The sequence below is a fragment of the Nicotiana tomentosiformis genome, chromosome 8, assembly GCF_000390325.3.
Source record: "Nicotiana tomentosiformis chromosome 8, ASM39032v3, whole genome shotgun sequence".
Classification (NCBI taxonomy): Eukaryota; Viridiplantae; Streptophyta; class Magnoliopsida; order Solanales; family Solanaceae; genus Nicotiana; species Nicotiana tomentosiformis.
In genome coordinates, this window is record NC_090819.1 from 52,181,064 (window position 1) to 52,206,981 (window position 25,918).

Sequence of the window (25,918 nt, forward strand, 5' to 3'; positions counted from 1 at the left end):
TTAAGTCAATGGATCCAACAACTAATGACCATGAAAACCTAACATTTTGACAGCTAGTATCATGTATACAATGATAGTTTTCCAAGTAAAATTATGCTGCTCTATAAATGAAACTTTGCTTCCTCTTATCACGACAGTTTCAAAAATAAAAATCAGAGACAAGAGGACATTGAGTGCCCAATAAATATCACCCCGAGTAAACACAATGAAGCAGAGTACCTGTCTGCAGTAATCTAGCCAAACCCCATTCTCAAATACATCAAGTACACAGTATACGCCTTAAATCCACTCCAATCTGCCTTGATGTTCCACGCAATGTTGAATTCTACCAGCAGCTGAGAGTGCCTGGGTTGTTACTTTAGCAGGTTTTGTACTGTACTTCAGTTCGAACTTGGGATATCGCCTCTGATGCTCTTCTGCACTTGAAGGTGTATCCGTTAGGATTTCATTAAAGAACTCATCTGCAACATCTCCATCTTCATCTATCCTAAGACGCTTGGCATACCATCTCAATCCCTGAGCCCAGTGAAAAAAGAGATGATTAAAGATGCAAACTAGAAGCAACAAGTTATCCCAATTTCAGAACTACAAGAGCACAAAGAGGGGAAGTTTTCACCAAATTCAGACTTGATAAACAAACAAATTTTTCGAGGTCTTGGAATCAGTAAAAGAAAAAAAGTTGTTATTCATCTACACCGCTGACGAACAAAACACCGTTACTGCAGATGATTGCAAACTATCAGTGAAGCTTGATGAGTTTTTCTCGAAAAATTAACAATTTATTACCACACAACCAACGAGTTGAAATTTGTTTGCAGTACCAAAAACCCAATGAAACTCAAGGTCAACCACCCAAAAGTGCAAGACCAACAAAAAATGAGCTTAACATAAGGTGTTCTACCAGCAACAAAGGAAAAATAAAAACAAGAAATATAACAAAAATCTTCATCAAAGAAGAACCCACAGACAAGATAAACGGAGCTGTCATAAGCTTAATCTACAACATCTCAAGTGGAACTAACAATAAGGATGAAACCGCTTCTAGATAATCTCCACATCATTCCTGAACTAGAAAATCAATGTTTTTTCCAGGACCCCTGCCTCTTTTTTTTGGAGATTGGTAACAATATATTAGAAAAAGCACTAAGGCAGTGCAAAACAATATCTCCAGGGGGGATAGATCAAAACTGACCCATCAAAGTTACAAAAAGCCTAACATCAACCAAGAATTCTGTGTTCTCTACATGACTTTCTTTACACCAAAAATAAAATAAAAGAATACAATTCATCTTAATGTTCTAGAGGGGATTGTATATGTCTTCAAAAACTCTTTAATTCCTTCTTTCCATACTGTCCACCAAATGCAAGCAGGTATTAACCTCCACCATGCCTTCTGTCTAACTAAACCTCCATTGTTATTCCAACACTCCAAAAGCTCCTCAATAGTTGCAGGCATGGTCCATTTGGGGTCCACAATGTTAAGGAACAGTTGCCACAATTGCCTAGTGATAGGACAATGCAGGAACAGGTAGCTGTTTGTTTCCAGATCTCTGCCACATAACAGACATCTAGAACATAACTGAAATCCCCTTCTTTTCAGGTTTTCTTGAGTTACGCGTACTTCTCTCGCTACCAGCCATGAGAAACAGGCCACCTTAAAATTGGAGCTTTGACTATCCATATATTCTTCCATGGCCGTCTCTCTATGTACTGGCCTGTATTTAAAAGCACAAGATAGGCAGATTTGACAGTGTAGCTCCCACTCTTGCATTTGTATCTTCATGATCAGTGAGACCATTGAAAACTTTCAAAGCTTTAAAGAAGTGAGCAATTCTCCCCATTTCCCAATCATTCAATCCTCTTCTGAAAGTGATATTCCAACCATGTTGTCCACAGGCTTCTTCCATTTTAATTTCAGGTATGGTGGCAATACCATAGAATTCTGGAAACACCTCTTTAAGTGGACCATGTCCTAATCAATAATCACTCCAAAATAAAGTCTTTCTTCCATTACCCACCTATGCTAGTGTTAACTAGAAGAGAATTCCAAAATTGCCTGATAGATTTCCAAACACCAACCCGATATGGACTATTAACAGATCTTGTGCACCACTATTCAGTCTGGCCATACTTCACACTTATTACCTTTCTCCATAAAGCATTATCTCTTAGTTGTATCTCCACAGCCACTTCAGAAGTAAACTTTGATTGTGTGCCTTGAGGTTCCTGAGTCCCAAATCCCTTGCCTTTTATGGGTGATAAATGAGTTCCAATTCACCAAATGAATAGCTCTCTTAACTCTATTACCGTGTTAGATGAAATCCCTCCTTAATGCATCAATTCTTTTTTCTGCATGAGTACCCCTGCTAAAGATTTTATTCCCTTGCCTACTGTAGATTTTTGAATTATTAGCTATTATGAAAAGTAAAACGAGATATTCAATGAGAGGAAGTGAAAGAGGTCGAAACAAATATAGTGGTAAGAGTGACAAAGAAGTCTTACGAGTAAGTTAAAATGGAAATGACATAATTTTACCTTCTCACTTCTCAGATGCTCCTCTTTTTTGTTATTCTCAAGAATCCTCACAAATACAAATGAGAGATTCATTATGGGCTGTAAAGACAAAACTCTTAGATACCTCCCCCTATATCGGAACCAGTTGCTTTTTTTCAGACAGACGAACAGTTCACTATATGCCAAACAGAAGTGTAATACCCTGGTATTTCAATTCTATTGGAAAGCTTAAATTCATGGTTAAGAAATTATATTTATGAAGGAAATTCGATCATTTCTTTTCTTTACAATATGAGACGGCGTTAATGTCAAGATGAACGTTAAAAGACCATTTCGAACCAGTTAGATGGGTATGGTTTCCCTATGCGATAAACAGAATCCTCCGCCGAAATGGATGTGCTCCTTTGATATTAAGCTACCTTTAAAGAAGATTTTATAAGTAAGATGCTAGAGACTTCCGGCGAAACAAAAAAATAAGAGTTAATTGATTCGAATCATCCTACGAGAGGCGAGTGAAGTTGTAAAGTATGGAAAATCAAGGTTCGTGTAAAGGAAAAGTGTCTATACCTCTTTCTTTTCTATCTCTGAAGATGACGTGCCTAATGTTATTTTAAGTGAGGGAGAATGTCATAACCCAAAATGAATGAGGGTAATTACGTTATTTTAAGACAGAGAAAAACTGAAAGGGGTTATGGGACGTGGCCCCCAAGAGTTGAAAGAATAGGAAAATTTAAGGTATTGACAAGCTTCAATAAACTAGTAACGAAACATGGAGAAAAGAAATAACTGAAGTTTTGCTTTACAATTTATACACTAGCACAACATGGAGATTTTGAGTGATCCAAGGAATCCCTTTGTGAAGAAACAATGTAATTAACTTTGATATCACACAGGGCAACGAGATGGGGAAAGGCTTAGGGGTTTCGATGTTAGCAACAGTAAAGTCCAAGGTTCTTCAGTCCAAGTTATTAAGGTGCAAATACACAATTAAGGTGAGTATTTCATGGTAATTTTCGGTACATTTTGTTCATGGATTACTAGTATCAACCTTTATATACCTTAAAAGCTTTAGATTTCTTCAAAATCCATCAAGAACATCAAGGAGGTGAATTTCTAGGGTTTACTTCAAAAGGTAATTTTCACCCTTTACACTTGACGAATTAAATCTTTTTTATGATTAAATACATCTATTGAGAGTTATATTGGAGAAACATGAGGACTCTAGTTGCTGGCATTACATTGTTGTTGCAACTTTAAGGGAATTAAATTCAGTGATTCAATTATCTAACACATGATCAAGGGGATATATGTAGAGTCTTAAGAGGGCAAATAATGTAATGAGCTCAACAAGTCAAGTGGAAAAATAGTGCAATTGGGTCAAGCCCTTAAGATACCATCAAGGGCATAAAGTGCTGGTGGAGGAGACAATTAAATTTCAGCAGAAGTTTTCTAGAGTTGAATAGGTATTTAAATAGAAATTTAATTTGTTGGCGAATCTCACTTTAGTCTTAAAGGATGCTAGGGTCTCAGTTAGTGATTCAAAAAGGACTTCTTGAGATTTTGGAAACGAAAGCTTTACTAACTTGCTTGTATTTTCATATAGCAAGCAACTGAGTATATAATCTGATTTCTATGTGCTTAGCAATCAGTTGCGTGAAAGAGATTTTTGATTCACAAATCATAGCACGAAATAATAAAACCATTGTAGCATCGAATTGTAGCGAAGAAGAAGAGTTTACAGCGAAGACAGTGAATGCACGGGATGGCTTGATAGATGTGAGAAGTCAAGTTTAAACTTGGTAGCTTCTAGGTAAGTTTTAAGGTTCTCTCTCCTAATAAGGAATTCCATTAGCACCCACGTGCTATATGTATTCGATGAAATTCCTAAGCCATGTCTTCTTGCACTCTAGAACTCAATTCACTCCATTCTTAATCTGTATGACTTTATATGAAAATGTGACAGTATTGTATACTTGTGTGTATCACCACTTGTTATGATGACTTTGTTTGTGATATTCACATTCATTCTAGCATTCAGTTTAAGCATTCATTCATGCATTAATGTTATAACATTCAAACGGGAGAGTTAGCCGACATCCCCTTGCGGGAGTGCTATAAGGGCCAGGGTTAGCAACCCCACGCTCGTATGCGCTATTTGTTTGTTGGGGAGATAGGCTGACACTCCCCCATAGGTGCTGCCAGATCTCACGTATGCAAGGCCACTATGTGCAATTATTTTTTTATTGGAAAAATAACTTAGCTTTCAACTTTAATTTCAGTTATCAATTATAGACTCAGTTTCCAAGTTCAATTTTAGTTATCAGTCCATAGTTCAGCTTATAGTTTCAGTTTTCAGCTCATTACCTGTTTACAGATTTTAAATGATTTATATGATATCGTGTGAACCTGCTTACTTTCATATTATGATTTTTCCGAGAAGGTCTCACTCCACCTTTTTTTAGGAGGTAGCCTATGAGACTTACTAGTATTCATTGGTGGTACTTAGCTCGTTAGGACCTGCCACATCGTGTGGCAGGCAGTGTTATGAATTGCGAGCGCCTCAACGCTTATAGCATGAGGCAAGAAGCAGGGCACTGTTGCCTTTTTTGATAGAGGCAAGGCGTTTTGAAAAAATTGAGCGCTTATCCGAGAAGTATTGAGGCGCAGTGAAGCAGGAGAAGTGATGTTTTTCCTTAAAAAAAATTAAAAGACGAGGTCTTAAAAGCAAAAAAACGAGATCAGATCTTTAGGGTTTGCTTTTACTCCTCTTAGGAAGCAAAGAACGACTTCTTTTTCAACTTGGAAGCTCTTCTTCATCAAGGATCAAACTTAAGGTTTTCAAGTACCTTTTCGTCTCCTTTCTTCTTCTTTTACTTCTTTTTTGTTCTACTTTCTTTTTCTTTCTTCTGTGCTTCAACATCAGTTTTCTTCTACTCCTTTTTTCTTTCTTTTTTTTTCTTTTTCCGGTAGCGTCATCATTCATCTTTTTCAGGCAGTATCATCATTTTCTGGAGCTCTTTTCTTCTATACTTTTTTCCTTCTTCTTCTTTCTTCTTTCTTCTTTCTTTCCTTTCTCTTTTTCCGGCAGCAAATAATTTTTCGGTTGTTTCTCTGTTTTCTCCTCTGTTTTTGGAGTTTTTTTGCTCAGTTTTTTGCTTCCTCCATTACCTACATTTTTCTTTTCTTTTATTTTTAAGTTTTAGTGTACAATTGATTGTATAATAACGTAATTATTTTAGTTTCTACAATCCACATATAGTTTTTGACTTGAAATATTTGCTAATATGTTATTGCTATTGAGTTTTTTATTTATACATGCAAATTTAATATTCTTTTTTGTATTAATTGGCGTTTCACTTCAAAAAGGCGAGCGCTTTGCTTCTCAGTGAAGCGGGCGCTAGTTATTTTTTGTCGCCTCCCGCTCTCCAATACACTAGTGGCAAGTATTGAGATTGCAAGTGACGATACACATGGCGGGAGACATGCTCCGTAGACTCTGTAAGCCCCGTTGACTCTTCCCAGTGGTTACTGGATTTCTTTGGCTTATGTTATTTTATTTGGCATACTATTTATTCTTGGGGAATTATGTATTCAGGTTTAAATCTTTAGAGGCTCATGACTTGGTTTAGTGGGTTATAGTTCACAGTTTAGCTACGTTAGGATCATGTAACTCAGTTATTAGACAATTGATTTAATTCAATTTTGGTTATTACAGTTTCATTGCACTTAATGGTATCTATGTTATCAAACTCAATGTTAGAAGTACACACAAAACAGGCTAGTTGTAACGACCCGGCCGGTCGTTTCGAGAGTTGTAGCCTCGTTCCCCCATTTACTGCTCATTTTATGCTTTACAGTTGTTATGTGACTTGCCGGGGTGGTTGGTTCGGGTCCGAAGGGATTTCAAAATGAATTGAGACACTTAGTCTCAAGGTTGGAAGCTTAAGTTGAAAAGGTTGACCGGATGTTGACTTATGTGTAAACGACTCCGGAATGGAGTTTTGATGGTTCCGTTGGGTGATTTTGGACTTAGAAGCGTGTCCGGATTGTGATTTGGAGGTCTATAGTTGAATTAGGCTTGAAATGGCGAAAGTTGGAAATTTGGAAGTTTGACCGAGAGTGGACTTTGTGGTTACCGGGCTCGGATTGGAGTTCCGGGAGTTGGAATAGGTTCATGGTGTCATTTGTGACTTGTCCCGTCACCCGTACTCCAGAGCAGGTAGTCCAGGGACTTCAGATGGGTATTACTAGCCCAGCCAGTTGCAGCTGCTCAGGCCCAGGTGGGTCCCGTTATAAATGATGATGAGCAGAGAAGACGAGAGAGATTTGGGAGACTCCAGCCTCCAGCTTTCAATGGGGCTGAATCTGAGGATGCCCGGGACTTTTTGGACAGATGCCAGCGGATCCTTCGCACGACAGGTATTCTGGAGACCAGTGGGGGCTCATTCACTACTTTTCAGTTTACTGGGGCTGCCTTCAGATGATGGGAGGCTTATGAGAGGCGCATACCAGTCGGTGCAGCACCACTTACATGGCGTGAGTTCTCCGTTCTCTTCTTGGAGAAGTTCGTGCCGCAGATTGAGCAGCTTCATCAGGAGGGCATGTCTGTGACCCAGTACGAGATGAGGTTTTCGGAGTTGGCTCGTCACGCAGTTTGGTTGGTTCCCACTGATAGAGAGAGGATTAGGAGGTTCATTGATGACCTCACATATCAGTTGCGGTTGCTTATGACTCGGGAGAGGGTATCTAGTGCTACTTTCGACGAGGTGGTCGATATTGCTCGGCAGATAGAGATGGTCCGTAGTCAGGAGCGTGAGGAGAAGGAGGCCTTGAGGTTCGGGTGGTCCCAATGTTGTTCATTCTGGGGACAGCCTTACCACAGTAGGGGTCGTCCTTATATGCCCGCTCAGATGGCTCGTCCAGTTCACCGTGGTGCATCATCCAACCATGGTTCATACAGTGCTCGTCAGAGTCGGTCATCTCTTAGTGCCCTTCCAGCTTAGAGTTCATCCCGTGCTCCTTCAGTTCAGGGTTCATCTGCACCGGGTGCTTCTAGCGGGTATTCTGGTTCTCGGAGTCCGCCTCAGTACTTGCCGCCATTTTCAGAGATGGGTTGTTTTGAGTGTGGATATTTGGGTCACATAAAGAGATTTTGCCCCCGCCTTTCGGGAGGTAAGCTCAGGAGAGGAGTCAAACTACGACTTCAGCACCAGTTACTTCACCACCCGCCCAGCCAGCTCGGGGTGGGACTCAGTCAGCTAGGGGTCGCCTAAGAGGGGGAGGCCGATCAGATGGGGGTCAGGCCCGATTCTATGATATTCCTGCCAGGCCAGATGTTGTTGCTTCAGATGCAGTGATCACAGGTATTGTCTCGGTATACCACTGGGATGCTTCTGTATTATTTGACCCTGGCTCCACTTATTCGTATGTATCATCGTATTTTGCTCATTATCTGGATATGCCCCGTGAGTCCTTAGTTTCATCTGTTCATGTATCTACGCCAGTGGGCAACGCTATTGTTGTGGACCGTGTATATCGGTCATGTGTAGTGACTATTGGGGGATTGAAGACTAGAGTTGATCTCTTATTACTTAGTATCGTTGATTTCGACATGATCTTGGGTATGGATTGGTTGTCTCCATGTCATGTCGTTCTGGATTGTCACGCTAAGACCGTGACGTTGGCGATGTCAGGGTTGCCAAGGATTGAGTGGAGAGGTTCTCTAGACTATGTTCCCAGCAGAGTGATTTCATATTTTGAAGGTTGAGCGGATGGTTGGGAAGGGTTATTTATCTTATTTGGCCTTTGTGAGGGATGTTGGTGCTGATACTCCTACTATTGATTCTGTTATGGTGGTGCGAGATTTTCCGGATGTGTTTCCTGCAAATCTGCCGGGCATGCCGCCCGACAAGGATATTGACTTTGGTATTGACTTGGTGACGGGCACTCAGCCCATTTCTATTCCTCCGTATCGTATGGCACCAGCTGAGTTGAAGGAATTGAAAGAACATCTTCAGGAACTTCTTGATAAGGAGTTTATTAGGCCTAGTGTGTCGCCTTGGGGTGCACCGGTTCTGTTTGTGAAGAAGAAGCATGGTACTATGTGGATGTGCATCGACTATAGGCAGTTGAACAAAGTTACAATCAAGAACAAGTATCCTTTGCCGCGCATTAATGATCTATTTGACCAGCTTCAGGGAGCGAGGGTGTTCTCTAAGATTGACTTGAGGTTTGGGTATCACCAGTTGAAGATTCGGGACTCGGATATTCTAAAGACAGCATTCAAGACCCGTTATGGTCATTATGAGTTCCTTGTGATGTCTTTCGGGCTTACTAACGCCCCAGCAACATTCATGCATCTGATGAACAGTGTATTTCAGCCTTATCTCGACTCGTTTGTCATAGTATTCATTGATAATATCCTGGCGTACTCTCGTAGCCAGGAGGAGCATGCCCAGCATTTGAGGAATGTGTTGCAGCGGTTGAGGGAGGAGAAGCTTTATGCCAAATTCTCCAAATGTGAGTTTTGGCTTGGTTCAATGGCGTTCTTGGGGCACGTGGTGTCCAATGAGGGGATTCAGGTGGATCCAAAGAAGATAGAGGCGGTTCAGAGTTGTCCCAGACCGTCCTCAGCCACTGAGATTCGGAGCTTTCTCGGCTTGGCCGGTTATTATTGTCGTTTCGTGGAGGATTTCTCGTCTATTGCATCGCCTTTGACCAAATTGACCCAGAAGGGTTCTCCTTTCAGATGGTCGGATGAGTGTGAAGAGAGCTTTCAGAAGCTCAAGACTGCCTTGACCACAGCTCCAGTTCTAGTTTTGCCTTCAGCTTCAGGTTCTTATACAGTGTATTGTGATGCTTCTCGGATCGGTATTGGGTGTGTCTTGATGTAGGAGGGTAGAGTGATTGCTTATGCTTTGCGTCAGTTGAAGCCTCATGAGAAGAACTACCATGTTCAAGATGTGGAGTTGACTGCCATCGTTCATGCATTAAAGATTTGGAGGCACTATCTCTATGGTGTGTCTTGTGAGGTATTTACAGATCATCGGAGTCTCCAGCACTTGTGCTAACAAAAGGATCTAAATTTGAGGCAGCGGAGATGATTGGAGCTGCTAAAGGATTATGATATCACCATTCTGTATCATCCCGAGAAGGCCAATGTGGTGGCCGATGCCTTGAGTAAAAAGGCGGTGAGTATGGGTAGCCTTGCATTCATTCCTGTTGGTGAGAGACCTCTTGCAGTTGATGTTCAGGCCTTGGCCAACCAGTTCATGAGATTAGATGTTTCGGAGCCCAGCCGGGTTCTAGCTTGTGTGGTTTCTCGGTCTTCCTTATATGATTGCATCAGAGAGCGTCAGTATGATGATCCCCATTTGCTTGTCCTTAAGGACACGGTTCAGCATGGTGATGCCAAAGATGTTGCTATTGGGGATGATGGGGTATTGAGGATGCAGGGTTAGATTTGTGTGCCTAATGTGGATGGGCTACTTGAGTTGATTCTTGAGGAGGCCCACAATTCGCGGTATTCCATTCATTCGGGTGCCGCGAAGATGTACCAGGACTTGAGGCAGCACTATTGGTGGAGAAGAATGAAGAAAGATATAGTGGGGTTTGTAGCTCGGTGCCTTAACTGTCAACAGGTGAAGTATGAGCATCAGAGACTAGGTGGGTTGCTTCAGAGGCTAGAGATTCCAGAGTGAAAATAGGAGCGGATTACCATGGATTTTGTAGTTGGGCTCCCACGGACTTTGAGGAAGTTCGATGCTATTTGGGTGATTGTGGATCGGCTGACCAAGTCCGCGCACTTCATTCCAGTTGGGACTACTTATTCTTCGGAGCGGTTGGCTGAGATTTACATTCGCGAGATTGTTCGTCTTCACGGTGTGCCGGCGTTGTGAAAAGCGTGAAGCGAGGAAAAGCGACAACCCCCTTTTCGCTTAAAGCGAGAAGCGAGAAACGAAGCGCTCGCTTTTTTGAAGTGAAGCGAATAACTATAAGAACAACTACATAACACATAAAAAAGGCAATAAGAACTAAGAATAAAGGATATAAAAATAAGAGGAAGGGCAGTATACCATTCCACTAAAAAATGGGCAGCATTTCAACGAAAAAACAATGCAAGAAAATGAAGAAGGAGAAGAGGAGAAGAATGAGAAAGAACTGAAGGGAAAAAAAAAATTCGCCAACATTTCGCTTCTATTTGGACGCTGAAACAGTGAAAGAAGAAGAAGAAGAAATCACATACCTGGACCAAACTTGATGATCTTGAAGTTGAAAAGTGTAGAAAACTTGAACCCTAGTCGCCTCTTTCTTTCTCTGTTGCTGTTGGTCGATATGTTTTAAAAAAAGAACATCTTTTTTAATTAAATAGGCTAGCAGCCCTTTAAAACAGAGAAGCGCACGCTTCTTACGCATCGCTTCGCATGTCGCTTCTTGCTTTTTAGTGAGAAGCGAGCACTTTTGAATACCTGCTACGCTTCAGATAGCAGAAGCGCTCGATGGGCCGCCTCGCTTCGCTTCTCGCTTTAAGCGAGAAAGCGTCCGCTTTTCACAACACTGCGGTGTGCCGGTGTCCATCATTTCAGATCGGGGCACGCAGTTTTGGAGAGCGGTACAGCGAGAGTTGGGCACCCAGGTTGAGTTTAGTACAGCATTTCACCCTCAGACGGACGGACAGTCCGAGCACTATTCAGATATTGGAGTATATGTTACGCACTTGTGTCATTGACTTTGGGGGTGCTTGGGATCAATTTCTGCCGCTCGGGGAATTTGCCTACAACAACAGCTATCAGTTGAGCATTCAGATGGCTCCGTATGAGGCTTTGTATGGGAGACGGTGTCGATCTCCGGTGGGTTGGTTTGAGCCGGGGGAGGCTAGGCTATTGGGTACTGACTTGGTTCAGGATGCTTTGGACAAAGTTAAATTTATTCAGGATCGGCTTCGCACAACGCAGTCTAGACAGAAGAGTTACGCCGATATGAAGGTTCGTGATGTTGCTTTCATGGTTGGGGAGAAGGTACTGCTCAAGGTTTCACCCATGAAGGGTGTTATGAGGTTCGGGAAGAAGGGCAAGTTGAACCCTCGGTATATTGGGCCGTTTGAGGTGCTTCAGTGGATCGGAGAGGTGGCTTACAAGCTTGCCTTGCCACCTAGTTTGTCGAGTGTGCATCCAGTGTCATGTTTCTATGCTCCGAAAGTATGTCGGCGATCCGTCTCTTGATTTGGATTTCAGCACGGTTCAGTTGGATGATGATTTGACTTATGATGTGGAGCCGGTGGCCATTTTGGATCGGCAGGTTCGAAAGTTGAGGTCAAAGGACATAGCTTCAGTGAAGGTGCAGTGGAGAGGTCAGCCAGTTGAAGAGGCTACTTGGGAGACCGAGCGGGAGATGCGAAGCAGATATCCACGCCTATTTGGGACTCCAGGTACGTTTCTAGACCCGTTCGAGGACAAACCTTTGTTTAAGAGGGGGAGAATGAACGACCCGGCCGGTCGTTTCGAGAGTTGTAGCCCCGTTCCCCCATTTACTGCTCGTTTTATGCTTTACAGTTGTTATGTGACTTGCCGGGGTGGTTGGTTCGGGTCCGAAGGAATTTCGGAATGAATTGAGACACTTAGTCTCAAAGTTGGAAGCTTAAGTTGAAAAGGTTGACCGGATGTTGACTTATGCGTAAACGACTCCGGAATGAAGTTTTGATGGTTCCGCTAGCTCAATTGGATGATTTTGGACTTAGGAGCATGTACGGATTGTAATCTGGAGGTCTATAGTTGAATTAGGCTTGAAATGGCGAAAGTTGAAAATTTAGAAGTTGACCGAGAGTGGACTTTGTGGTTACCGGGCTCGGATTGGAGTTGTGGGAGTTGGAGTAGGTCCGTGGTGTCATTTGTGACTTGTGTGCAAATTTTGGGGTCAATCGGACGTGATTTAATAGGTTTCGGCGCCGTTTGTAGAAGTTGGAATTTCCTTAGTTTCAATAGGCTTGAATTGGGGTGCGATTCGTGTTTTTGATGTTTCAGGTGATTTGAGGGCTCGACTAAGTTCGTATCATGTTTTAGGACTTGTAGGTGTGTTTGATTGAGGTCCCGGGGGCCTCGGGTTGATTTTGGCTGGTTAACGGATCAAAAACGAGACTTAGTGCATTGCTGAAGGAAGGAGTCTGCTGGTGCAATCGCACTTGCGGATTTTTTATCGCAGGTGCAAGCTCGCAGAAGCGAGCATGGCAGCGCAGAAGCAGAAAAAGGTAGAGTGGGGCAGTGGCCGCAGGTGCAAGGGAAATTCCGCACTTACGTGATCGCAGATGCGAACGGAGGTGGCAGATGCGCTGGTGTCCGCAGATGCGGAAGGGCGATCGCAGAAGCGGAGGCAGTGCAGCCTTGGCAAAACCGCAGAAGCGGTGGGTTTTTCCGCAAAAGTGGAATCGCAGATGCGGTTAAGTGTCCGCAGGAGCGAAAAGGCTGGACAGAATATTTAAATTCAAGGGTTCGCGATTTTTCTTCATTTTGGACATTTCAAACTCGGTCTAAAGCGAATTTTGAGAGGATTTTCGAGGGGTTTCTTGAGGTAAGCCACTTGTGTTCATTTTTAATCAATAATCTTGTTTTCCCGTTGAATTTCCCACCTAGTTTGTGTGTATTTAAGGTAAAATTTGGGAATTTGAGGCTAAGGATTTGGAGAGTTTGATTTGGGGTTTTGGGTTGCGATTTGGTGTCGGATTTTGGTAAATTTGGTATAGTTGGACTCGTGGTTGGATGGATTTTCGGGTTTTATGACTTTTATCGGATTTCGAGACGTGGGCCCGGGGGTGGCTTTTGAGTCGACTTTTGACTTTTGATTAATAACTTAGTGTTTTTCTTATGGAATTAAATCCTTTAGCTCGTGTTGATTGTATCGAACTGTTTGTGGCTAGATTCGAGGCATTTGGAGGCCGATTCACGAGGCAAAAGCGTGTTGGAGTAGGGATTTGCACGGTTTGAGGTAAGTAACAGTTCTAAATTTGGTTCTGATGGTATGTAACCCCATAGTGTGTCATGTGATTGGTTTTGAGGTGACGCACATGCTAGGTGACGGGCGTGTGGGCGTGCACCGTAGGAATTATGACTTGGTCAATTCCATGAAACTGAATAGTTGAAAAACATATGTTGTTATCCGTATATTCTCCATGTGTTATAGAAATTGAACTGCAAATCATGTTAGAAATGATGTTTAGACTATGTGTTGGCACTATAGGGACACACAGAGGTCGTGTACATGTTGAATTATCTGCTAAATTGTTGTTTTGTACTCAGTCACAGTTTTACTTGCATATTACATCTAAGTGCACCGCCGCGCCGTCACACCTATTAATTTTCCGCAATTCCAGCGACGGCGTGGCTTGTCCGAGCCCAAATCTCGAACTGCCATCAGTGGGAAAACACTTGGGGCCACACAGAAATCATAAGATGCCATCAGAAGGCACCTTTGGCACAAAGTCAGCAGACCAAGGGACAAGCAGCCGAAAGTGGGAAGGCATCTTTGACCTTCTGGGCCATGGTTGACAGCAGGATCCACTAAGTCTGCCTTTCCAGCTTTCCATGCTAGAATGCACCAGGCTGCTGGAACAGCCTTACCAGCACTGCCAACCACCCCCTTTGTATAGCCATTTTAGTTTCTATAAATAGGCTTTATACTCATTCTTTGTAAGCATCAGATATTGCATAATACAACAGAAAATTGGCACTTGCCTCCCAAATCCGAGTCTCTTTCTTTTATAGCTTTCTTGCTTGTTTCGTATGATTGCCATCGCTTTAGCACGATTGTGCTATTTATTGTCTAAGGGCTGAAGCTAAGTAGCAGTCAGGCTAACTTCGCTGCCCTCGCCGAACCATCGGAAAAAACGATTTCGCGACAATTGGTACCAGAGCCTAGGTTCTTGCATGGCTAAGAACTCACATCGCAACATAGACGAAACCCAGATCGAAGAGAACCCAGAACCACAGAGAGGTATTGGTCGAAAGCGCGACAAAAGTAGGGCCAGAGACGCATCTCCACCTATTAGCGAGCTGCTACCCTACGTGGAACCTGAAACTGCCGAAACCAGAACTCTCGATGAGAGAGTTGACATGGTAGAAAAGGGTCTGTCGGCCTTTCACCGTCGTATCGCCGCTGCCGAAAACAATATTTGTTCACTTGAGTCAGTTGCCCTTGATGGACTTGGCGAAATCAAAGGGAGAGTTAAGGACCAAGACGAAGGACTAACCAACCTTGAACTCAAGCTCACTGAGGCTTTGTCTGCCTTACAGGCAGAAGTTGGAACTTTAAAACTGCGTCTAGAAGAGACAGCAGGAACCAGTGGGCGAGGTCCTATCACTGTCCGAGAAACACGTATTGAGGCTCCTAAACCCAAAGAGTTTCGGGGTGAAAGAAGCGCTCAAGACGTGGAAAACTTCTTGTGGCAGCTGGATGCTTATTTCGAACATGTAAGCATAACCAGCGATGCTGCCAAAATCCGAACGGCTGCCATGTACTTAGCAGAAACCGCCATACTTTGGTGGTGCAGAAAGAAGGCAGATATAGAGAAAGGAACGTGCTCCATTGACACTTGGAAGCAGTTCAAAGAGGAGCTAAAACGGCAGTTTTACCCTCAAAACGTTGTGCACGAGGCTCGCCGACAGTTGAGGGAGCTTAGGCAAACATCCTCCATCCGTGAGTACGTAAAGGATTTCACAAAACTCACCCTTCAGATCCCCAACTTGACCACTGAGGATCTATTGTTCCATTTCTTGGATGGCTTGCAGCATTGGGCCAAACAAGAATTGCAAAGGCGACAGATCGACAACGTCGATGAAGCTATTGTAATAGCCGAATCATTGTCAGATTTCCGGACAGAGCGTCCAAGGGAAATAACAACCGGAGCCAAGCTGCTACTGCTCCAAAGATGGACACCCACCGAGGCAAAGGCAAATTTGTTCCCAATCGGAACAACGATAACAGAGGCAACCGCAACCACTCTTCTAATTACCGCAAGGATTATGATGAGAAGAGGAAAGGAGGCGCACAAAAGGCTGCTCAGCGAGATGTTTGCTATCTTTGCGGAGACCCTTCTCATGCTGCTCGAAATTGCCCTACACTGAACAAATTAGGAGCAATTGTTGCAGCCCACCAGCAGCAAGGACAAACTGCTGCGCCTACTGACAGGCAACCCGAGGAGCGAAGAGCACCAGCTGATGGTGCAGGACAAGGGAAGAACAAGGCCGTAGGCTTGTTCAATCATATGGCCTTGATAAACCATATGACCATTGCCGCTGTTGCTGCCCAACCGCCTCGTGTGAGGCCCCGTGAATCATTATTTGTCGATGCCAAGTTAAACGGCAAAGACGTGCGCATCATGGTGGACACAGGTGCGACACATAATTTTGTGACAGAGGAACGAGCTAGGGAGCTTGGACTTGTCTTTATATCCAGCGACACGCTGATGAAGACCGTCAATGCCCTTCCCACTACCGTTCATGGCTTTGCTCCTAACGTACATATTGCTTTAGGAGGCTGGCAGGGTTAACGGACTTCACCGTTGCTCCCATGGACGTCTTTGACATCATACTGGGATTGGACTTTTGGTACGAGATCAACGCACTTATTGCGCCACGTATCAACCAGCTTCACATGAGCGATCCCGGAGGCTCGTGTATTGTGCCCCTTGTTCGGGTACCACAAAATGGAATGCATTTGTCAGCGATGCAACTTGTGAAAGATTTCAAGAAAGGGGAACCAACATTTCTTGCAACCTTGACGGGAATCGTTGAGAATTCCCCTGAGGCAGTAGCATTGCCTCCCTGCATTGAGCAAGTCCTTGATGATAATAAGGACGTGATGCCGGAAGAACTTCCCAAACAATTGCCACCACGAAGGGAAGTTGATCATCAGATCGAGCTGGTTCCAGGGGCGAAGCCACCTGCCATGTCGCCTTATTGCATGGCGCCCCCGGAATTAGAGGAATTAAGGAAGCAACTCAAGGAGTTGCTAGAGGCTGGCCACATACGACCATACCAAGGCACCTTACGGAGCTCCTGTCTTATTTCAGAAAAAGAAGGAGGGTACCATGCGCTTATGTATTGATTATCGGGCCCTTAACAAGGTCACTGTGAAGAATAAGTACCCTATCCCTCTCATTGCTGATTTATTTGACCGCTTGGAGCAGGCCAAGGTATTCACCAAGATGGATCTGAGGAAAGGTTACTATCAAGTGCGGATTGCCGACGGGGACGAGCCCAAGACAACTTGTGTTACACGCTATGGGGCTTTTGAATGGTTGGTAATGCCATTCGGTTTGACCAACGCTCTTGCCACCTTCTGCACTTTGATGAACAAATTATTCCATCCTTTCTTGGATCAGTTCGTTGTCATCTATTTAGATGATATTGTGGTTTACAGCAACAATATGGAAGACCATGCGGAACACCTTCGCAAGGTATTCAAGGTACTAAGGGAAAATGATCTGTGCGTAAAACGTGAAAAATGCAGCTTCGCACAGCCCATAGTACAGTTCCTTGGGCATACAATCAGCCATGGGGAAATCCGGATGGATAGGGACAAGGTGGAAGCTATCCAGGACTGGGAAGCTCCAACAAAGGTACCGGAACTTCGGTCCTTTCTCGGCTTAGCCAACTATTATCGAAGATTCATCTTCGGTTACTCGGCTATTGCATCCCCCCTCACTGACTTGCTGAAAAAAAACAGAGAGTGGGAATGGAGCGACATCTGCCAGAAGGCATTTGAGAAACTCAAGGCAGCAATCACCAAGGAACCCGTATTGGCCTTGCCTGATTTCTCGAAAGTTTTTGAAGTCCAGACTGATGCGTCTGACTTTGCTATAGGAGGCGTACTGATGCAAGAGGGCCATCCTATAGCCTTTGAGAGTCGAAAGCTGAACAACGCTGAGAGGCGTTACACGGTCCAAGAGAAAGAAATGACGGCTGTAGTCCACAGCCTAAGGACTTGGCGTCATTACTTGTTGGGGGCACATTTTATTGTCAAGACTGACAACGTTGCAACAAGCTACTTCCAAACACAGAAGAAGCTATCTGCCAAACAGGCCCGTTGGCAAGATTTTCTGGCCGAATTCGACCACACCCTAGAATACAAACCAGGGAGAGCTAACGTAGTTGCCGATGCTTTGAGTCGCAAGACAGTACTAGCAACCATTGTTAGCTCAGCAAGCAGTGGCATCATCAAGACCATCAAAGAGGGCATGCAACATGACCCCGTGGCAAAACAACTTCTTGCCTTGGCCACTCAAGGCAAAACTCAGAGATTTTGGGAAGAAAATGGTCTCTTGTACACCACTGGCAAAAGAATATACGTGCCCAAATGGGCAAATCTCAGGCGTACTCTGCTGAAAGAAGGTCATGACTCTGCCTGGGCAGGTCATCCAGGGCAAAAACGCACATTGGCCCTGATTGAGTCTTCTTATTATTGGCCTCGGATGCGGGGCGACATCGAGGTATACGTATGCACTTGTCTAGTTTGTCAACAAGACAAGGTAGAATCCAAGCTTCCTAGGGGTTTACTGGAGCCGCTGCCAGTTGCGGCGAAGCCATGGGACAGCATAACCATGGACTTTATTACGTGTTTGCCAAATTCAGAAGGAATCGGCACCATTATGGTGGTTGTCGATAGATTCACCAAGTATGCAACATTTTCGGCCACCACTGCCGGTTGCAAAGCTAAAGAGGCAGCACGTATATTCTTGAGGGACATCGTAAAATATTGGGGCGTGCCTAAGCACATCATAAGCGATCGAGACCCTCGGTTCACCGGCGCATTCTGGAAAGAATTGTTCAGCTTGTTGGGAACTCAACTGCACTTCTCAACAAGTTTCCATCCGCAAACAGATGGACAAACAGAAAGGATTAATGCCTTGCTTGAATGTTATCTGAGGCATTATGTCAGCGCCAATCAAAGAGACTGGGCTAAGCTACTGGATATAGCCCAATTCTCTTACAATTTGCAACGCAGCGAAGCGACCGGGAAGAGTCCCTTTGAGCTTGCAACTAGGCAACAGCCCAACACTCCTCAATCATTGCCCGCCAACGTCGGATTGAAAAATCCGGGGGCTTATCACATGGCCAAGTTTTGGGAAGAACAAGTCGATCTAGCCAGGTCATATCTAGACAAGGCTGCCCGCAAAATGAAGAAATTTGCGGACCGGAAGCGTCGTCCAGTCAACTATAGGATTGGAGACAAGGTCATGGTGAAATTGAATCCACGGCAGTTCAAATCACTGCGAGGCGTACATCATAGTCTGATTCGCCGATATGAGGGCCCATTCGAAATTGTTGCCACGGTGGGTATAATATCTTACCGACTGGACATGCCGCGTCATCTGAAAATCTATCCTGTCTTCCATGCTAGCCAATTAAAACCATATTTCGAAGACATGGAAGACAAAGATCGGGCGCAGTCCAGCCGAAGCCAAATTTTTTCTACTCCACCAGCAACAGACAAGCAAGTGGAAGCCATCATAGACCATCAGTTGGTCAGTGGAAAAGGATGGGGCAATTCGAGCGCACAGTTCCTTGTTCACCGGAAAGGAACTTTGCTAGAGGAGGCATCATGGGAGAAGTACGAAGATTTGTGGCAGTTCAGGGAACAAGTCCACAATTATCTTCAGTTGTGCGGCGCCGGGGTCGTCGCTATTTCAAGTGGGGGAGAGTACACCGCCCCGCCGTCACACCTATTAATTTTCCGCAATTTCAGCGACGGCGTGGCTTGTCCTAGCCCAAATCTCGGACTGCCATCAGTGGAAAAACACTTGGGGCCACACAGAAATCATAAGATGCCATCAGAAGGCACCTTTGGCACAAAGTCAGCAGACCAAGGGACAAGCAGCCGAAAGTGGGAAGGCATCTTTGACCTTCTGGGCCATGGTTGACAGCAGGATCCACTAAGTCTGTCTTTCCAGCTTTCCATGCTAGAATGCACCAGGCTGCTAGAACAGCCTTACCAGCACTGCCAACCACCCCCTTTGTATAGCCATTTTAGTTTCTATAAATAGGCTTTATACTCATTCTTTGGAAGCATCAGATATTGCATAATACAACAGAAAATTGGCACTTGCCTTCCAAATCCGAGTCTCTTTCTTTCATAGCTTTTTTGCTTGTTTCGTGTGATTGCCATCGCTTTAGCACGATTGTGCTATTTATTGTCTAAGGGCTGAAGCTAAGTAGCAGTCAGGCTAACTTCGCTGCCCTCGTCGAACCCTCAGAAAAACGGTTCCGCGACATAAGTCTCTATTGTTCATTGTTGATACATTATATCATTGCTGTTTGGACTAATTATCATGATTACTGAGAGCCTGAGAGACTGGAGAGGTTGATGATTGAGTGAGACCGAGGGCCTGATTATGAGGATATTTATGGGATCGGCCTGCACGCCGCAACATGTTTTATTGATTTATGCCATGATTGGCATGTTATAGCGCTTGGGTTGAAGGAGCCCCTCCGGAGTCTGCACACCCACAGTGAGCGTAGTTGATTTATATTGAGGGATGGATCTTCCCAGGGCATGGATCTTGCCCGAATCATTTATATTTAGGGATGGATTTTCCCTGGGCTGGATGGGCCTTATACAGTACTCTTTCCTGGGTTGGATTGGCCATATACAGTACTGAGTGATTGAGTATTCCGAGAGTGTGAGTACACGAAGCTTCTAGTGTGGTGCATTACATACAGCATGTAGATTGGCATGTAGATATAGAGAGGTCGTATTCCTCATATCATTCAAAATTGATCGATCATACTTGCACTGAGTTTAACTGTTGAACTTGAAAGCATGTCTATTTTTCTATGTTGTAATTTCTGTAATTGAACTATATTCGTGAAGCTCGTCACTACTTTCAGTCCATTATTTAGTCTTGTTACTTATTGAGTTGGTTGTATTAACGCTACACTCTGCACTTCGTGTGCAGATCCAGGTGTTTCCGGATACGGTGGGTGTTGATTTCTTTGCACAGCTTGATCGTTTGGAGATTCCAAGGGCGTTCGCAGACCTTATCTCTCCTTCCCTATCTTTCAGCTTTATGTACTTAGTTTTAGTCTTTCATAGACAGTATTTCTAGACTTGTGTTGTATAGACGCTCATGTACTCAGTGACACCCCGATATTGGGAATTTCCATATTGAGTTTTGACTTTCTATCCAGTTTTGAGGATTTTGATGATTTACAGCTGTGTTATTCTTATTTTTCATTTAAAAGTGTTGGAAGTATTTTGAAGTGTCAACTTACCTAGTACCACGTTAGGCGCCATCACGACAGGCTAAGTTTTGGGTCGTGAAAAGCGAACCGCTTCCTCACTTAAAGCGAGAAGCGAAGCGAGGCGAGGTATCTGGCGCTTCTGTTAGCTGAAGCGTAGCAGATTTACAAAAGCGCTCGCTTCACCTGAAAAAGCGAGAAGCGATGAAGCAATGCGAAGCGTAAGAAGCGAGCGCTTCTCTTTATAATTGGGCTACCAACGTATTTAATAAAAAAAGTTGTCTTTTTTTAAAACGCCGCAGCAACAGAGAAAGAAAGAGGCGACCTAGGGTTTAAGTTTTCTACACTTTTCAACGTCAAGATCATCAAGTTTGGTCCCAGGTATGTGATTTCTTCCTCCTCCTCCTCCTTCTTCTTCTTTTTCTTTCACTGTTTCAGCGTCCAAATAGTAGCGAAATGCTGGCGAAATTTTTTCAGGCGCCATCACGACAGGCTAAGTTTTGGATTGTAAAAAGCGAGTGTTTCCTCGCTTAAAGCGAGAAGCGAAGCGAGGTATCTGGCGCTTCTGTTAGCTGAAGCGTAGCAGATTTACAAAAGCGCTCGCTTCACCTGAAAAAGCGAGGACCGATGAAGCGATGCGAAGCGTAAGAAGCGAGTGCTTCTCTTTATAACTGGGCTGCCAACGTATTTAATTAAAAAAGTTGTCTTTTTTTAAAACACCATCGAGCAGCAGCAATAGAGAAAGAAAGAGGCGACCTAGGGTTTAAGTTTTCTACGCTTTTCAACTTCAAGATCATCAAGTTTGGTCCCAGGTATGTGATTTCTTATTCCTACTCCTCCTCCTCTTTCTTCTTCTTTTTTTTCTTTTTCTTTCACTGTTTCAGCGTCCAAATAGCAGTGAAATGCTGGCGAATTTTTTTTTTTTCCCTTCAGTTCTTCTTTCTCATTCTTCTCCTCTTCTTCTTCATTTTGTTGCACTGTTTCAGTGATAAAAAGATTGAAATGCTGCCCATTTTTTCTTACAGTTACATGTGTTGTCTATGCAGTATTTATTTTAATATTTTTTTTTAAATTCCGCTTCATTTCAAAAAAGCGAGAAGCGAATCTCGCTTTAAGCGAAAAAGGGCTTGTCGCTTTCCCTCGCTTCACGCTCTTCACAACACTGGTGAGAAGATTCAAATAGCACATCGAGCACAAACAATAAGAAGGTTGCTTGACATGATTTGGTCATGTTTTGCATCGATCTCAGATGCACCGGTCTATAATTGTGAAACCATAGTGAGTGAAGGTGCTAAAATAGTATGGAGTAGACCTAAAATCATACGGAAGGATTCGAAGGACCTACAATCTCCGGGAATCCATATAGATTTAGCGAAGGAGTGGTCTCATGTTGAAGTGCTCTATACAGTGACGACAACATTGACTGCCTTACTTTCCCATTTCTTGGAGCTACCTTTAGATGCAATCTTTTAAAGCGTATTTTAGAGGTAAAAGAAGGTAGTTTCCCAGGCAAAATACTTTAAATGTTGAACTGGCCTATTTCCACAGTACTGCACCACTCTCATAAGTCATAACTTTCTGCCAAGTGAAACCACTTCCATCTTATTTCAACAATTTGGATAGAAAGCATATACGGAATCTTCCGATGACAATCCGATCTAGCTAGGTGAAGTTCAAGCTCTTTTATCTTACTTATAGAAACTTTTGCGAGGGATGGATACCAAGCTAGATATGTATGGCTACACTTTCAGAGGTGACTCATCTTTGCCTATATGTCACCAAAAGTTACTTTCAACATTTAACTGCAAAATAAGGAACTCCATATTCCCTCTACCGAAGAGATTATACAACTGGGCCCTCTATGACACCTCTAGCAAGCATCAATGGTAGTGCTACTTTGAGAATCTTGCCAATGGTCAATTTACAGAAACCGCTTCCCCTCTAACCCCATTATCTCTTTACTAGCAGTTTAGCACCAACATTAGCACATCCTCTTTACACAATTTTCGGCCACCTTGCACCTTCCACCTTCCACCAAATGGCTTATCTTATCTACATTTATGAGTTTGGGTCTGATTGGAGTTTAACAAGAAACAACAAAAACCTCTACCTGTTTATATACATTGCTTCTTCAAGTTCAACTACTGCTTGCTACTTTTCATTTTGATAGGAGTAGGTGCTTGCAGCTTACTCTTTGTTCAATAAATGTGCCTTCCTTACTGCCCAGCCCCTATCTTTAATCTTAAATAAAGTGAAGTCGGCACACACACAAAACCCAAAATTATCAAGTATAGGATCAATCAACAGCCCAAACACTAACTGCTCAAATGCAATCTTCTCTAATTGTGTACTTCAATGTGTGTAACAAACATAACAAACTCTTTAGGTGCACTGATAAATCGTGGTTAACAAGCACATCATTTCGAGATTTTAAATGGAGATAGCAGTAACTCATTTACCACGTTTCAAAGGCATTCTTCAATTGGTTAGTAGAGTGAGTTTTTTAAATAAGAATACTAACTCAGAACAATAAAATTAGGATTTATGAGTCCGTTTAAAGCATATCAACAAAATCAAAGTCAAAATTACAATAAATGAATATAATCTCCGTTTAAATACCTGAATGGCACCGTCGCGTGAACTACAAGGAAAGAGGATAGGGCCGAATTGTGCTTTCTCAACCGGGACTTGAATTGGGACACTGAAACCCCTGCGTGGAACATTCTGAGCTTGAGCTGCTGCAGCTGCTGCTGCTATATTACCGTCGGTGTTATCTTCTACATCTCTCGCTTCTTGCCCTTCTTCTCTTGAAAACCCTAGAAATCCAGCTAGTCTTCGCAATAATCCCATCCCTCTCTATAAGAATAGCGACATGCATTAGCGAGAAATACGGCGAAAACTACTGAAATGCAAACACCGTCAGGATTGGCGATTTTTGTGCGGCCAGAGATATTGACGGAACGACGATCTCGCCGGAGAAAATTGTAGTCTTGGCGGTGGACTGATGACTTGTGAAAGTCAAAAGTAAGGGTGATGACGTTACAAGTGCCGACCGGCGCAAAAAATGAAATATTGTTATAAAATAAACACGTATAGTAAATATAAGTATACAAACAAACTGATATATTATTATTCAAATTTTAAAGTTACATACATAATAAACTGAAATCTCATCTAATTATAGAATAAAGCAAGTTATTGTGTAAACTGTTTCTACTACTGTACCAGATATAGATAATCTTCTATCGGGTATAATATTTATCCATAATAGAGTATCGAAATAATAAGCTCATTATACCAAATATAGATATTCTTCTACCGGAATAATATTTATCCATAACGGAGTACCGAAAAGATAAGCTCATTATATCAAATATAGATAATCTTGTATTTGGGGTAATGTTCATCCATAGTGGGGTACCGAAAGGATAAACTCATTGTACCAGATATAGATAATCTTCTACCGGTGTAATATTTATCTATTGCGGGGTACCGAAAGGATAAGCTCATTGTACCAGATAGGGCAAATATATAGACGACCCCTTAAACTTGGCTCCAGTTTTCATTTTGACACCTTAACTTAGCTCTTTTCCTATTGAACACTTTAATTCTATTTTGGTGTATACCATTTAAACACAACGCATGTCCGGCCAAAAGAGCGTTATGTCCACACATGATAAGCGCGTGAATGTTATTAATATTTGCTTAGGTAGATATTCCAACGGTAAAAATAAAACCCACCCGTTAGACCCACTTTAAAACACCAAATTTTCCCATTTTTTCTCTCAAGAATGCCCTAATTTCTCTTTCGTCTTCTTCCCTTGCAAATTCGTCATTTTCCCCTTCTACTGAAGCTTAGGTGCCCAAGCTTGAATCTTGATCTGATTTCTTCCTCATCTTTCTCGTTTATCAGTTCCATGTCACAAAAATCAATAACTTCTCGCAATGGAATGGAAATTTGCCACTGTGGATTTAATGCGCCACTGACTATATCATGGTCATCTGCAAACCCAGGTCGTCGATTTTATGGTTGTAAATTGGTAAGTCGATCGTATTGTTTTTGTTAGACCCTTGAATTTCTTAATAAAAAAATCTGTTTTTAATTTTTTTGGCCGCATTTCTTTTTGAATTTTATAGTGTCGAGGTGGCTGCAAATATTTCAAATGGCATGATGATGAAATGTTTGACCAAGCTAAGAGGGTTATACGGGGTCTGTTGAAGAGAGTCGAAAGAACTGAGAAAACAGTTGTGCGGTTAAAGTGGTTATTTGTTGTGGTGGTGGTGCTGTTTCTATGGATTTGGCTTTGGTGATGTTGGTGGTTTGAAGAACAATGTAGTATTTTTATGATATGCTTTTGCTAATAGTGTTGTAGTTGCTGCTATTAGTTCAAGAAAAATGTAATATGTTGGAAGCAGGTACTAGGAATTTGGTCTTTTGTTAATGTACACTATCTTGTTATGAATAAAATGGAAATGACCAATTTTTAATGTAAATTTAAGTTCAGCTGCACTTCCATAATGTGTTATGAATGAAATGCAAATTCATATTCATGAATTGAAAACATAACTGCCTAAACAGTCCATTGCATAATGTGATGGACTAGCATTACATCCAAGCTCAAAAATAGAGCATTGTTTTGGTCTATAAATTACAAAAAAATAGAGCATTGTTTTCCCAAACATATAACTGCCCAAACTAGTAAACTCTAATAGAGCATAACTGCCCAAACAAAAAACTGGTAGTGACATCTTAGATAACATAAATAAAAACTGGTCTGCTTCACAGTGTAGATGCAGCTGAACTTGTTTGACTTGAAGAACCTTTTTTCCTTGCTGCACTCATTTGCTGAAGTTGTGACCTTGTCACTGCATTTCTTCTTTTAAACTTCAATCCGGAGGGCTTAAATCCAATGTCTATGTTAGTTGCAGATATATCCTTGAATGTCCCAGCTGATATGACTCTCTCATATGATATACCAGGCTGTAAAATATAATGAATTAGTAAAAAATAGAACAATTCCAGCCCACAAAACTGCATTATAATAAACTATACACCCTTACATTCAGGATAGTAGTTCCAGTCATAGTGTTAGTGAAAATCCCAAAACCAGTATGCCTTGGCCTTTTATGTCCAATGGTTGTTGCATTAGCCGAACCTCCTCCTAGTGTAGTTCCTC

General features: G+C 42.8%; 1 protein-coding gene across 1 annotated transcript; it reads right to left on the bottom strand.

Moving 5' to 3' along the window:
• Positions 1-23,816, bottom strand: LOC117274591 (uncharacterized). The gene is made up of 2 exons (XM_033653915.2): positions 23,361-23,816; positions 1-516 (listed from the first exon to the last, which is right to left on the bottom strand). The coding sequence occupies exons 1-2, from the start codon at positions 23,589-23,591 to the stop codon at positions 280-282; spliced, it is 468 nt and encodes a 155-aa protein (XP_033509806.1). The 5' UTR covers positions 23,592-23,816; the 3' UTR covers positions 1-279.
• Positions 23,817-25,918: the final 2,102 nt, after the last annotated feature.